Here is a 15,852-nt window from a genome sequence, read left to right on the forward strand (position 1 = left end):
ACCTGGGGCAGTGTTGGCCAGATACCCATTACAAAATGAAACTACCTCTTTAATAGCTGTCACAGTAAATCTGATTAAAGACTTTACAAATTACAAAATTATCTGGAAAATGTGGTGTTCCCACCCAGGTTCAGCAACTGGAATAACTGCTAGAAAACGTAGCCCGTTAAAAACATGTGAAGCTGATGGCTGGAACTTAAAGCTGCAGGACAGCTGCACCTGCATTTTTTCAGCTACAGATTCTGTGTTTTATATAAAGCTGTTCTGAGCCACTCAAAATGATCTAGCAGTTCATATCACTATTTCTATTATTTTTTCTTATCATATCTCAAAGCCTGAGTCCATTTAGATTCTTTCCTACTGCTGGAATTCTTATCTGGACCTTCCCATTACTGGCCTTCATTCTTAGAGTACAATCTTAAAATTATCTTTCACTAAAAAGATCCCAACATAAATCTCAGGTCTATGAATCTTTTATGCCCTATAAGAACAAAGGCATTAAATACAATTTAATAATAATAAATGCAATTTTTCCGAGTCCCAAATTATTAATTTTCAATTACAGTTTCATCACTTCAGCCTCACTGTTTGCAGTTGATTGTCTGAGAAAAATACAGTGTGCAAGCTGAATGTCACTAGAAAAAATCCATGTAACGAAACATTTTGCTTAAAATAACCACAGTTATGGTGAAAGATTGCTCAGGCAGAATTATTTTCACTTTTCACATTAAGTTTATTTGTACATAAAACAGACAAGGAGGTGGATACAAATATAAGCAATCATTAGATGAACTATAACACAAATAATAAATAAATGCCTAACATAAACCTGGTTTCATATCCTAGCATTTCCCATTCTTTAGGAGATAAATGGATTATTGAACTTTGCAATAAAACAGATAAACAGATTCCTGAATTTTTTAATACTGAAATCTACTCATTAGCTTCAATTATCACCTTAAGACATCAAACTGTCAAAGATCTATCCCTTTCCTCTTCCCTTTCCTGGGAATATATTACTGAAACATTTTCTAAACGTCTAAAAGACTTATTATGATTTTTGACCTATGGAAATGGAGATTTCAACCTTTAAAACATGGACGACCAAGTGTGGCTGTACAGAAACACAGACTTTCTCAGGAGGAAGAAGGGCAGAACTGAAACACCCAGCCCAACACTAGCATGAGCCTGAACAACAGAAGGTGGCAAACTGGCGCCACCCTCTGCTATGAAGATGGAAACGTTAATTTTTCAGTTGTAATAAAAAGTTGCATTATTCTCACCCAATCTATCATCCCCAACTTTATACTGAGACGTTCACCTCCAGCCAGCCCACAGTGCTCATCTCCATGTTACCATATGTTCAAGTAAGATCTTTCCTAACATGTCACCCGTGACGTTCAAATCAATCGTTCACATACACAAAATTTATATACCAACTTATTTCAAAATTCTACTCCAAACCCTCCTTAGGCATAATACTACATCTTGACAAGAACTAACCTACTAATGTCCTCCAATGACGGCTCTTGCTAAGACAACGTTACCTCATTATGTTACAACTCTTCAGGGTGTTATGCAAGCAGCTGTGAGCCTTACTTTGGCATTTGGAACCAATGTTTCATTGCATATTATTAGAGAAGATACCACTTTCCAGGTCTAGGCTGTATCAGGACCTTCACAGACAACAGCCATAAGAAGAATTTGGAAGAAATTATCTAAATGCCTCCTAAATGTACCCCACAAAAGAACAAATACTTCATTTTGTAGAAACCTTTCCCTTAAAGATTTATTTTGGCAAGTAACATCTCCTTTCAGCTTTCCTGAATTTTTCTATGTGATCTGGACTTTAAAAAACACTTGAAGAAAAAAAAAATACTTAAACTATTATAATTTAACCCACTTTATAGCATTATACTTTAAAATAACTGTACTTACAAGTCTGTGATTCCTAAGTGACTACAAATATCTTTCCTTAGAATTACTTACAAGACATCATCTTACGTTTCTCACCACTACACAAAATTAGGCTCTAGTTTATTTGCCAAAATCAGACTTAGAAATATAGGAGTCTGTGTTTGTTAGAAAATTTAATACATGGAACTTACCTCTACTAGTACTTGAAGTCTGTGTCATCCAATTTAAGACCCTTGCCAGGCTGCATTACAATTCTCTTCATTCTCATTGCAAAAATACACTAAGGAGAATAGTGTTTCCATCTGGAAGTGTACCAGGTGTGCATTGCTGTGGTGCACACACATGGGGAAACACTCCTGGGTTTCACAAATTACATAAACTTACATGATTGAAGGTAAACAATTTTACTACTTGTCAAATACAGTAAATGATACCAAACTTCATCTTTATAGTACTCAGAGAATATGATACGAGGTGAACAGCCACCTGTGAATGAAAGGTTGTGCACAGCATAGACATCACAAAGAGGTAAAGATTTCTGAAAGAAACAGATTCAAGGAGGCATTACACAATGAGACAAACACCTCACAGGCAACAGGACCGTGCAAGTGCTTACAGAAGCTCAAGAGATTGCAACAGCACAGACTGCTGATAGTGCCGTCTGACTAACCATCAGGGACACAGTTTTCTTTCTATATTGCTCTCAGGTTCATTTTCCTACCAACACAACTGCTGGCAAGTTTGCCTGCTAATTCTGCTTTGAAATTTGACCCTGTGAGAACCGGTGATTCGAACAAGTAACAAAGAAGTTGCACCTTGTTCAGGATTGTACATGCTGTTCATGCTCTGAAATCGACACTCCCTTTCCCAATTTTAAACGAGCATTGCTCCACTTGGACAGATGCACTTTTATGCAACACTCAGAACTAGGAAGCCTCTGCTTTAATTTGGTAAACACCTCTGTGAAATATCAAATGCGCAGGTAAGTCTCACAGACTCTGAAGAACTCTCAGGGCTGATTATGCTATTACATCAAAATGCCAAGTGTATAAGCTCCAAAGTTTGCAAAACAAACCAAATACTCATAGGCAAATCCATTTTTCTTCTTACTGTTTACAGGCACATTTGAAAAATGTTTTCTTTCAGTGAGGGCATGTTTCACCAGTTTTCCCAACAGAGGTGGAGCTCACCTATAATGAAATGCTCGTCACTCTGGATGGTGCTGCACCTGGTGGTGGTGTTGGTCAACGCCTCAAGTGGTCTCATGAGACACCTCTAATGACTGGGCTGATGATGCCCTAGCAGGGTTGTGTTTTGACAGTCATTGCTCCTGAATCATGAGGTACTGCGCAACCCTGTGGCTGGCAGGAGGATACACGGGCTGTGTCTACAAAGGGCCGCTCGCTCAGGAAGAGAACTCAAATAACCTTTAAAAAGTGACCTAATGCACAGCAAGGCAGTACTCGCCGTAAATATCTGACACGCTTAAAGGCTAATTTGAGCACGCGGTTACATTTAATTGCCTATTTACCCACCTGACCATCACCTGGTTGCACTGCTCAGCACACCGGCCCTGTGGCGCAGGTTCCCGCCCAGCAAGTGGCCCCAGCTCCCACAGCTGCCGACCCGGCTCCCACAGGGCACACACAGGGTGCTGAACCCCACGCTGCCCAAGCAGCGGCCCTGCCGTGGGCAGCCTGTGTCCCCTCTGCAGGAAAGCAAATGCGGGGCCCTTCCCTCACGGGCCCCTCACCTTTCCCGCCACCAGGCAGGCGGTCAGGCAGGCACTGTGGAGATGGCCCGCAGGACCCCCTCAGGCACCCCCCGCAGCCTCCAGGGAAGGGGAAGTCCCTTCTCAAGTGATGAGATTACCTGTCATTCTGGGGTGACCTGCAGTAATATGGCAAACTTCCAACCTAAAGATGTTTCCCAAATTGCTATGTGCAATCCCAAAAGGGGCTGTTAGCAGGAAGCTGCCTGGTCACCACTAACCATCCATTTTCTCCTCAGTGGAGCTGCCTGAGGTGCCATGAGGTTTCAGAGGTGGCAGCTCTGAGGTCACCAGCTGCCCCTCTCCTTGGCAACTCAGCAACCAGTATTTCTACAGTTCTGTAATGTTTTTTCAATAGGATATTTTAAAATTAAAATATTATACAATAGAAAAACAAATTTCTCAAAGGAAATGCTTGAACAGAAGATTAGAAAAATCCTGATCTACAAAGCATGCAATGAACTGGGGTACTCACCAAACATGTTCTATTAGAGCCAGCTGTGCTGTGAGACCTTGATTTTAAAAAGCAGAGCTGGAAAGTGGAATCCCTTCTCTATAGTGACAGAAGTTTTGCACAGGAAGTTAACTAATAACTGCGTATCACTTGGGCAGCTGTTACCAGTTTACCTTCAGACTGTTCTCTTTGGGAATTTGCAGTACCATGGCTTAAAAGTACATAGTAACTTGCAGCAGAAGGGATATGCAGAGCTCTTCTAGTCCAACCCCACTCAAACACAGCTGAGACACTGACACACACAAGAGAATCTGGGTACAGAGGTCAAATTGATGAGGTTTTATTTTAATTAGCTGATTGTTGTTAGCACTTTTTTTAATTAATATTTGACCTGAGGAGTTAATGATCTCTCTGATGTGTATAAAATGACAAACTGAACAAGCAGCATCATCTCAAATATTAGACTTTTTTTCCCAAACAACCAAGTGAAAAAGTTAATTCTGACTGAATTAAATGATTTTATTTTGTGCAGTTCAGAAATAAATGAATAATGACATTTTCTAAAAATCAGTTGTTGCTGTGCTAGACAGACATATGTAAAACTCATCTTTCCATTTTACATGACAACATGCAGTGCAAGAGTGATACATTATTTTACTTGAATACTCAAGTTAATAATCTGAATAAATCAAGAGTTGTTAACTGTATGAACACTGGTAACAGATAAAATTATTTCAGTTGAGAGGAAGAAAAAGAAAAGTCTCAACACCATATAGATCAAGAAACGCCAACTGGAACACAATGGGATCACAGTTGTTACTAAGTTCTTTAGTTTATTTCTAAACCAGTTTTTACTGATTATAACTCTGCAGTAATAAAAGTTTTTGAGTGTATAATATAAATTATACTAATGAATGAAAATACAGTTCAGGATCAGTCAATGTAAGTCAGCTATTTTTAGGGGATTATGACTTACATATAGAGTTCATTTAGATTAATATAAGCTCATATAAGTGTTAAATTTAACACTGCTTTCTTCCCTCTTAATTTTTAAACTATCCGTCTTGACAAAGTATTGAGTAGCTTTGTGATACAAAAACCAAACAAAATCCAAACAAACAAACCACCATCAACCCCCCCGTTATAACCTCAAATCTTGCTTTTGCTGCTACTTCACAGAAAAGTCTATCAATATGATACATATTTTTTCCTATTTAAAACATCTGTCAAAAAAACTATGCTCAACTAATCAGTGCAGAAGCAACACAATATATGGGCATGTTTATAAGTTCCATAACATACGTATTTTTGTGTACACAGTGATGATTTATCTTTAAAATTTTACTGTTAAATTAGAAAAAGAAACTAGCAGTGACAAATATGCAGTCTCTATCAGCAGTGCAGTTTACAAAACAGTGGAAAGTTATCTGTAATAACATAGGAAGGTTTTGATGAATAGTTTTCTCACTTTTTTTTTTCCAACATTGGCAGAGTGTTATTGCCAATGTTTATAGTTTGACACCTTGTGGAAATCTTTTTCAACAGCCATCACAGCTCTTAAGCTGTACTTCCAATTTTGAAGTGTTTTCATCAAGGAAGAATTTATTCTGCCATATTGCTCCTACTTTCTAAACCACAGGAGCTATAAGACATACCTTGAAATAATAAATAAGAAATAATTATCTAGGAAAACACTAACAAGCTAGTGATACAGTAGGACATACACCTCAATATAATTATTAAAATTTTGGCAAGTTCAGTACATTACGAAAAATGTATGCCTCTTGCATATTAAAAAAAAAAAAAAAACAACCTGTGGCAGACATTTCAGTAACATTTTTGATCCAATGACATCGGTCACACATTGTGTCAAGAAAATTAAAAACTTCCCAACCCATGCACTGCAGCAGCTCAAAAGCTGAGGTATAATATAGACCTTCCCTAACCATAACGTCTAAGTACTGAACACTTCAGAAGGGGAGTTCAAATACTTATTAACCTTTCAAACACATAACATGAATATAACCACTTGTTACAATCCATCTGTCTTCAGCCTATTAATTTGCCCTTCAGTGTATCTATCTGTAACACATCTCTGAACAAGACAGCACACTTGCACTGTACTTTAAACAGGGTACAGAAACTTGAAAATACAATAAAATCTTGACCTATGTGTTATTAGTGCATTATAATTACATCCTGCGTGTATTTTTTCAACATATATTGTCTGACATTAAGAAATGCGGTACCAGTTTTGCTCTCTCTCCCTGTGATGTGGGAAGTGCTATCAGTCTCACTTTCTGCCTGTTTATTACACTAAAATGGGGAAAAAAAAAACATTACAAAAATCACATGAACAGAGAGTCGAGAATTACCAACTGCTCTTTTTGTCAGCCACCCTTCAGTTTGGGAACACCGAACACACTTTGCATCACATTCACTGGATGCAGTTCCCAAAGACCCCCACATAGAGGCAGCATGCTTATTCCTAGTGGGGTCACTTCAAAAAGGCCTAAAAACCTCCACTTCTCTAGTGGCAGGGTAGTATCTCTTCCCACTGATGTTAAGTGTTTTCACCCGCTTCAATGAAGCCAGGATTTTCTTAAGAATAAAGGGCTAAGGTGACCATACTACTTCAATAAATTAATTTAATTAAGCAGTCAAGCACATTGGCTTCTCTATCTTTGGACTCCCCTAACATATATGCACATGCACATGTTTCTTATGAACTCCACATGGTGAAAAAAGATTTAAATGAAGAAATAAGTTTGCTACATGGCCCACATTATTTAAATAAATTCAAAAATTAATTACCATAGGATATTACCTCATTATTGCTAATAAGTTAACCCTCAAAGTAGCTTAAAGTTTTCAAAGATTTTATATATAACTTCAAATGTTGGTTTATTACCGTATTCGTAAACTTTATTTCTGTGGTTGCTTAATGGAGTGTTCAACTGAACACATACAAAAAATTCCTTATAACATAGTTCAACAGAGAGACAACATATTCTGCCTTCATTACTGTATGGTGCTATAGCAGAAAGCATAACAAACTCAGAAAGCTATAGGTTAGTCTACTCCTCTTTAAGCATGCATTTGCAAAATATCCATTTACTCTTAAAGAGACAAAGAAAAAACATGAGAGCTGTTCTTTGTATTTCTAGCTCAGGAAAGAGCCACTTAACTTTGCTACATTAAGATTTTGATTTGAAAAGTCTAAATAACCAAAACTACTTAAAATTAAGTTTGTGCATATTCTTAAAATCGCTCCTTACTAGAAGTTTCTGCATCATGTGTGCACTGCAGTTTTATTGTCATGGCCTGATTTTCAAAAAACAACCCAAGCCCCACACAGTCGTAGGGCACGGGAGCTGCCAGTACTCAGCATCTTTGAAAGTCAGGACACAGCTTAAGTGATTGTGCGGAACAGGACATTTCCCTTGCAATATAAGCCAAGAGTCCATTTATGCTCAATAAGAAGACCACAGAAGTTTCATCAAATCAATCAAAATAAACTTTTACAAGTCATAAAGGATTTCAAGGATAACACCGATTGACCAGGCCTGAGTTTCACAGCTAAAAGGGCAATACTGTCCATTTTCATTGGTCAGTTCTGGAAGCCCTTTCCAGGATGATCTGATAAAAGAAAAAAAACAAACAAATGTACTTGTTAGATTATACATTGAAATTAAAAGAACATTTCATTTCAAAACCTTTTAGAAGATTATTCCAGTAGGAAAATGAACTGACTTGAGATCTGCAATAGCACATATAGCAGTGAACTTTGTATGTAGAAAACAGATACTATTTATATGACAGATCTGTACTTTTACATGAAATTAGATAGTGGATACCGCTAGCTCGGATGAATATTTTGAATCTGTGTTAATTGGTGTCTTACCTTTCAAGGTGAACATAGTGGCGAGAAAGAACATTCTTAATCATAACTACAGTTTTTGCATATATCTCTGGACCAATCAACTTTGAGAAGTATAATTTGGCACGAAGAAAATATCCAATTGGCCACAGCCATTCCTAAGTAAAGAACAATAAGAGATTAGTATTATAGCTGTCAGTTCGAAAAGGTGACAGCACTTTTTCTAAAATTGAAAAAACTGGTTCTTACAGGTCCTTGGTGATAATTAAAGCCTTTGGCTACGTTATAGTTGTCGTTGTCAAGAGCATTATCATATACTCCACAGTAAACCATATCACTACAAGAAAGAAAAAATGAATTATGCAAACAAAGCCTTAACAAAAATGATACATAAACACAAAAGGCAGAAATGAACCACAAATCTGTCATGGCATCTACAATTAACGATGATTAAGTCAGAGGTCTCCATCAGGTTCTGTATTTTATATAACAATGAATTCTAAATATGATTTGAACTAGTGGGAAAATTGTTCAAGTCTTCAAATTATTTGAATTCATAATTTTGCCCTTATGCTTTTACACAAACTGTAGCACTGTGCACTATATCATATATAAGTATGTATCAAGATGAAAATTCAGCATATTTTATGATACCAATTTTAACTTGCTTAATGTGTGGCATCCAAAGCCACCTGGTGACTGTGTACATAAATAAAATCAATTGCATGGACTTTTAGAACAGCAAAATAATTGTTCTGGAAGTATTTATTGTAGCCTTTTCACAAGTACATATGAGCATTTTATCAAAAGAAATAGCACAAGTAATTCCTACTCTTATGTCTTCTAATTAACACTTATTCTTATCTCTTCTATACTTACTCAGGGTCTAAGGTCTTCATGCCTAATGGACCAAGCAGTTTTTCCTCTGCTATCTGCAGAGCCTTCCAAGCTTTCTCAGGTGTGAACAACTCAGGGGCCTAAAACAAACATTTAAGGAGTAAACTCTGTGCATGTACACACATAAGACTGTGTATACAAATGCAGATGATCTCAAAAAGCCTAAATTTCATTATTACTGAATCAACTTCTCGAACCTACAATTCAGCATAAGCCAGAACACAGAAGCTATCCAGTGGTGGTTTTAAATTTTATTTTAAATACACTTGCCAAGTATTATTGCTGAAGCTCTAAAAACCAAACAACCCATCCTTATCAGCTAAGTTGATGAGAAAAGTGGCCTCCCAGACCTAACCTTAAAAGACATTCTGAATACGGCAAACACTGCAAATTTATCCTGGCTATAAACTGGACAACAGCTTCATTTCGTTAAGTGCTGCCAAGGATGTATTTTTAGGAGGTACGCCAAGATCGACCAATATTAAAGGCATGGAAAAGAGAAGCTTTCAAAAAGTTATTCTAAGCAGTGTATGGTCCTGATATAATGCCATGCAGATAAACCTTACAACACAGGCTTAGAATTGTCATTATTATTGAATTAAGTGCAAATGCTTCTCCCCACTTCCCCTCACTTACCACAACCATTGCTATTGTAAAATTTGGCCTGAGTTGGTAATCACACCATGGACTTGAAGCTCCATAGCTGTCCTTATAAATTCCACGTTTGTGAACAAGATTTGGATGTTTTTCATTAGGATCTGCTGGGTTCTCAGAGACAAAGAATAGCCTTTCAAAGTGTCCTTGAATTTTTCTGTTCCACTCATCATATGTGATAGTTTCCTCCTTTCCTGCAAGATGTTACATACAGGTTTTGTTTTCTGTAAACAGACACGGTGGTAACACATGCACAACTTTTTTTTTTTCTCCTTTTTTTTGGTTTTCCCACACAACATTTTCTAACTAGCTGGGAGCAAACAGCATGCAGTACTGTGACATGTAGTAAATATTTAATTGAATAAGTTTAAATTTGTAATTAACATGCCAGCACGGTAATGTGTCAGCTCTTTTATAGTACTTGATATACATATTCTTGCTGTTTTGGGGACTTCAAAGAGAGTGTCAAAACGTTAGGATAAGTGTCACTTTCAAAGCTTTCTCTTCCTGAATTCCTGATGCTTAACAGGAGAAGACCAAGGATCACCTCTCTCCAGCTGGTAATTCTCACAAAAAACACCCAAAACTCCTAACCGCACACACACACGAAAAAAAAAACCCAACAAAACAAACTTAGTCACATTTTCTAAAATAGAACAAAAGAACCACTAAATTAATGGTTTTCCAATATTACCCTTTACTGAAGAGTAAAAAGGCTTTACAGGGCACATATATTCACTTTGGCTGGGTAAGCTCAAAGTAAAGTAACTTTGTACCCAGATTAGTAACCATCTGAAATATGCAGGACATCTAAAGATACTTATATAAATATTCACAAAAAGTCATTTTCTGTATTGTGAATATTGAAAAAATAAAAAGAAGAAAAAAGAACAGAATAGTCTTGTGTCATTTTACTTATTCTTGTAATAAATAGATACATATCATAATACATAATAATCCTACCACTTACATCCATTTTTGAGAAATGGTATTTAGTCTCCAAAATTCCTTAATGCATGGAATAAAATCTTTGAAATCTAACAGGACAATAGCAACTCTTAATAAATTTCTGTAGTAACAAAAGGTTTTAATCATATAATTTCCCAAGTTTTTCCCCTTTTACCCGTATGCCTTTTCAGTAGTTTGATAATCATCCCTGGTGTTATATGGCCACCATTTCATTGTTTTAGTTATACTCCAGTAATACAGTTATGAGATGTGCCTGTTTTTACCTTGTCTTTTTACAGTAACTCCACGGTATGGAAACACATTTTTCCCAGATAAATCCAGCAACCAGCGAACGGTTGACTTGCAGAGGCCAACAATTTCCACAGCAGAGCCATCTCTAAAATAATGATGATTTAAAAAAATCATACCTGCAGCAGTTTGCTAGCACATTGTAAAGAGCTTATTTTTAAAGTGATTAATCTCAGCTAAAAACATAATTTAAAAACGTCCCCCCAAAAGCCTGGCTTTTGTACCTTGGAGTAGCTGGAATTCCTCTATTGCGAGCCCTGTCACTCTCTCCCATTTTATCCATCCAAGTGCCACAATTGAAGCGGTTCCCTCCAAAGACAAAGCCAGTTTCACGGTCAACACCTGCAGCTACATTAAAACCTGCCGAGCAAGAATATCATGTGTGAAGTTTATATTTTAAACAAAACCAAACCCCAACTGCCCAACCCAGCCCAAACCTCTAAACACACACAAGCCTCCTAAGTGAACAGCAAAGCCTCCAAACAAGAGATTTGAGGTCTGTTTCTGAAGGAAACTGTACTTCTTAAGTGAACTTAAGAAGTGCAAGATAACTTGCACTACAACATATAAACAGTTGCTGATAATAAATAATTAACTAGGCATTTTTTCAAACATGAAGTGTATTTAAAGTACTATAGTTTAAGTTGCACTAAATTTTCAAAAACACACTCAATAGCTAGAGGAAAAGAAATATAAAATATAATCATTTTTTGACTTGCAAAGCTAGTATTCTATGTACGTTACCTTCATCTCTCATGTTTTGATCTATCTGTGGACCAGCATTCCTTTCTCGGAAATTTATGCCTTCCATGTGCCGTTGCATTGCTTCCTGTATTACTTCATAAAGTGGCTGATCCTAGATTGATTGAATGTTTGGATGGTATGTGAAAGGCAAGATGAAAAGTGAGTAGAAAGGTAATATCAACGTGCAAAGAGTAGTAATTCTTAGCTTCTAGAGTTTATGATGCTTCAAAATAAAAGCATCTAAAATTTCAGTAGCAGCTTTGTCAATGGCAACACATTGTATACAATTTTTAATATAAGCATTGTTTCAAGACAAAGAACAAAGAAAAAATTTAGAAGCTAATGGAATTTTTTTCTTCATTCCCACCTCCCTGCACCTGTCTAATCTTATGATGCACATGTAGTAAGATGTGCCTAAAATACAGAATACTTGTGCTGTAATCAGTTTTCACCATTCACAGCAGATAGTGACAGGTTCTTGTAGCCAGAAAAATTACATCCTTTCCTTAAAAGTTTGTAGTTGTGTTAAGTACTTAGATCAGAACTATTATTTACCACAGTGCCTGGAGGTTGAGGAGAAGAGTCATCTCTTGGGTACATCCTGGAAACAGGACACCTGAGAATGTCTAATCCATTTGGAACAATTTTACAGTAGTCCTGGATACACTGAAGCCACCACCACACAGCATCACGGCAGTTGTATCTGGCATGTGTCCCCTGGCCAAGCAGATTGGGAATGAGACCATGCCTTAAAGTCCCACCAAATGCTAAAATGATGTTTCTAGAACAAAAGGAAAATATGGTCTTGACTAAGTTACTTTCAAGGCCATTATTGGACCAAGTATTAACTACAAAGCATTCGAGTTTACCTTAATAGCAAGGTAAGTCAAGGAAACAAAAGGGATCTTAAAGACAGATGCCAAAAGTTTGTTGTTGAAAACAATTAATGACTTCATTTAGCATGAACTTATTTTACAATAAAAATTTATCTATTCCCTACAAATTCCCCAAAACGAATACATTAAATCAGTTTGTACAAATCATACATCTGCTAATATGAAAAAGCTAGTTGGCTTTTTCATACATAGTGTTACAGAACCTAAATCCAAATCGCACCGAGGTCACAGGGACGGTTTTTATTGACATTGTTTATGATTACCCTGGTATCCATTCTGATAGGTGGGGTGGAATGGGGACGGAGGGCAGGAGTAGATGGGAATTTCCTATTGAAATACAGAGAGGTGACAGCAACTGAGGTTATGAGAAGTTTCATTTGAGAACCGCTGCGCATATCTTGCAGAAAACATGGATTCCAACTAGCTTTAAAAGGGAATAGAACACACTAGTAGACTGCAGATCTTACTGCATGAGAAAGGTAATAGTTGGCCAAATGTACAACAGCATAAATACACTCTCAATTAAAACAACTAATTTTTATGCTTGTATCATGTGGTGAGCTTGATGCAAATTAAAAGATTAATGGAAATATCAGATAAATAGATCTGGCTTATATCTGGCTCATTTGTCAGGTTAAACATTTACATACAGATATCAGATTGTAACAATCCAAAATTAGTTGATTTCTAGTATTAATAGACAAATACCAGCACTTACCAAAATCAAACAACAAAAAACCCCAGTATACATGAAATCATACTTTCTCCTTAAAGTAGTATTCTCTTGCTACTTCGAATTTGTAAATAAATAATTTTGAAATTATTGCTCAGCAACAATGACGCAAGTATATGTGAAACACAATCACTTTAAGGACAAGCAGTAGTGTTACAGGGGTTAAAACTACCTTATCGATAAAGAACATCAGCTTCATATGAGTGCTAAGAAAGAAAAACAAAATTATTTAAGTAGTGCTTTTAAATCCACTTAGAGAGAACTCCCAAATCCATCTGGGGTCATTAAAGTTTTATACTGCACATGAACAGTTTCTAGCAGCTTGTGTGTCATCTCAGGTTTTGAGAGCCTGTCTTTTTCCTAAGAACCTGCAACAGCAGTAAGAACTAAGAATAAGCCAGTCTTACCTTGCTTCTAGATAGCGCCCAGTAACTAACATTAGACCTCTCAGTGCAATAAAGGTATCCCTTCCCCAAGAGCGAAAAATTCCAGAAGAAAAGTGGGGTAAACCTAAAAAGAAACGTCATTGTTCATCTCATTTATTGACATGGTAGAAATCTCGAAGCACACATGTATGTGTAAAAATAACCAGACATAAACATATATTCCCATTGATTACTTTTTTCCTAGCTTAAGTAAACAATCCTTTAGATCAAGTTCTTGATAAAATGAAATAAAGCCTCATTTTAGAACCATTACCTTCTAGAATTTCAAGACCACACAACAGAATTTCTCACATCAATAATAAAGTCACATTTAAATCTTTAATAAACCACTTTGTGCCATCCTTTAATTAAAAACGCAGAAATAAAACTATCAAACAAAAATCCAGAACTATGACTTACGTATGAGAGCTGTGTCAACTCAGTTGCATGACAGGGATAAGACTGGAAAGCTGAATTTCTTCAGCCCAAAATTGTTTTCAGCCACTATAAAAGGAACCCTGTTTCTCTTTTCCAGCAGCTTCTAGTCCTACATCTTACTGCAGACATTGTAACTTGTAACCTTAAGAAGAATTCTGACTGATAAAGCCTAATAATTACAACAGTAAGGTCAATCCTTGTCTTTCCTTCCATTTATTAACTTTTTCAGTCTAACAAATAAAAGATTCCATATGGTAAAGTAAAAATTCCATATGGTCAAGTTTCAAAACAGTAGTCTCTCAAAACATTCTAACTTTTATCACTTTTCCAAAATACTTGTGAATACTCCAATACGGTCTCCACACTTCTGCAATCTTAGAGTACATGGCAGCAGCACCTGTGAATCACAGTCTATGCACAAGTTACCAATCTCAGACATGAGTACCAGTGAATACGTGAAGGGAATATTTAAAACCAAACCCTCCAGTATAATTAATCTTTATGACCAGTTTCAGGGAACACTGTGCCTCTGTGCTTCTAGGTAACACTAAAACAAGGAAATGGAATGTTACTAAAAGCAAGAAACTAAAAGCAATAAAATTCCATGAGAGAAAAACAGACAGCAAAAAGAAGAAAATAAACACCCTGGTGAGACAGATGACATAGAATCTGTGGATGTTAAAAGTTTCTGTGGTTTCAGAAAAGGAATGAGCCAACTTAGAACAAAAATAAATGAATTCTAAGCCATTAAACACAGAACATAATACTTCTGACACAGTAAAGTGCTCAATCCAAGGACTGCCAGAAACTGGCAGAACATTCAGAGGTATAAGCAGTATTCGCTGATTGCTTTTATGCTCTTTCCTTCCGGTGACTGTTTCAGATCAGGTGTTCTTCTGGTTTGCTAATGGTTCTTTTTCTGCAAACTTCTAAACACCAAGATCACCCTTGACCTCCATTATAATTCAGTTCTTAAATATACTTAGCATAATAAGTTTATCTTTTTTAGACATGAATTTATCTCAAGCAAGTCTTCTGGAAAGAGAATGTACTTGTGGATCTCCATATGTGACAGAAGAAGATAAAACGTTTCTAAATAAAGTGCTTATGAAGTACCCCCCTCCCCAAGAGCAGTAATAAAAAGGTGGAGATTTTTTTGTTTGTTTGTTTTTAAATCTTAAACACAAGTTAAAACACCGGTGTCCTGGTTTTGTTAAAAAGAAAACCAATTTCTCTTTTAGTGAATTTTCCTTTCAGCTAAATTCTTAGTAATCGCACTTTTCTGAAGTTGGATACATCTTTTGGTAGACCAAGCAATTGTGTGCGAGGTCACTGATAAGAATGCACCTCAGGTATTTACAAGGTGGAGCGAACAGAACAGGTGACTGAAACTGACCAATTAAGTATTCCATCCCATCCATGTGATACTTCATATAAAAGTGGGAGATTACAAGGGTCTCATTCTCTTTGACTATGGCTGGCACCTGGGGAGGACCCTGCCTGCTGTCCCTGCAACCTGAGGCCTAGTGACAGACCCTGCATCCTTGAATCCAGTTCCGATTTGCTGCAGAGTCCAATCCAGGACTTCCAGGTGCCTGCCCTGCATTTGCTGGAGCAGTGCTGAGCTTTGCTGGGGAATTCAAGATTGGTTTTGTTTATTTTCTATTATTTTCTCTATTTCATTAGTAGTATTAGTAAAACATTTTCAACTTTTTCCAAGTTGCAAGTTCTCTCTCTCTTTGCCTCTCTTTGCCCTCCTATTGCCTTTCCTTAGTGGGGAGGGAGG

General features: G+C 36.8%; 1 protein-coding gene across 3 annotated transcripts in view; it reads right to left on the bottom strand.

The window, feature by feature from the left end:
* Positions 1-4,466: 4,466 nt before the first annotated feature.
* The window catches only part of AGL (amylo-alpha-1, 6-glucosidase, 4-alpha-glucanotransferase), a 34,975-nt gene continuing 23,589 nt past the window's right edge, over positions 4,467-15,852 (bottom strand). For all 3 annotated transcript variants that reach the window (XM_065072505.1, XM_065072502.1, XM_065072504.1), the window contains exons 25-34: positions 13,611-13,713; positions 12,130-12,355; positions 11,575-11,686; positions 11,055-11,190; positions 10,806-10,918; positions 9,556-9,767; positions 8,902-8,999; positions 8,272-8,359; positions 8,047-8,180; positions 4,467-7,781 (exon numbers count right to left, since the gene is read on the bottom strand). In XM_065072505.1, coding sequence (XP_064928577.1) covers positions 7,664-7,781; positions 8,047-8,180; positions 8,272-8,359; positions 8,902-8,999; positions 9,556-9,767; positions 10,806-10,918; positions 11,055-11,190; positions 11,575-11,686; positions 12,130-12,355; positions 13,611-13,713 — 1,340 coding nt within the window. In that variant the 3' untranslated portion in view covers positions 4,467-7,663. The remainder of the gene's footprint in view (positions 7,782-8,046; positions 8,181-8,271; positions 8,360-8,901; positions 9,000-9,555; positions 9,768-10,805; positions 10,919-11,054; positions 11,191-11,574; positions 11,687-12,129; positions 12,356-13,610; positions 13,714-15,852) is intronic.

This window comes from Columba livia, chromosome 8 (assembly GCF_036013475.1).
Source record: "Columba livia isolate bColLiv1 breed racing homer chromosome 8, bColLiv1.pat.W.v2, whole genome shotgun sequence".
NCBI classification, from domain to species: domain Eukaryota; kingdom Metazoa; phylum Chordata; class Aves; order Columbiformes; family Columbidae; genus Columba; species Columba livia.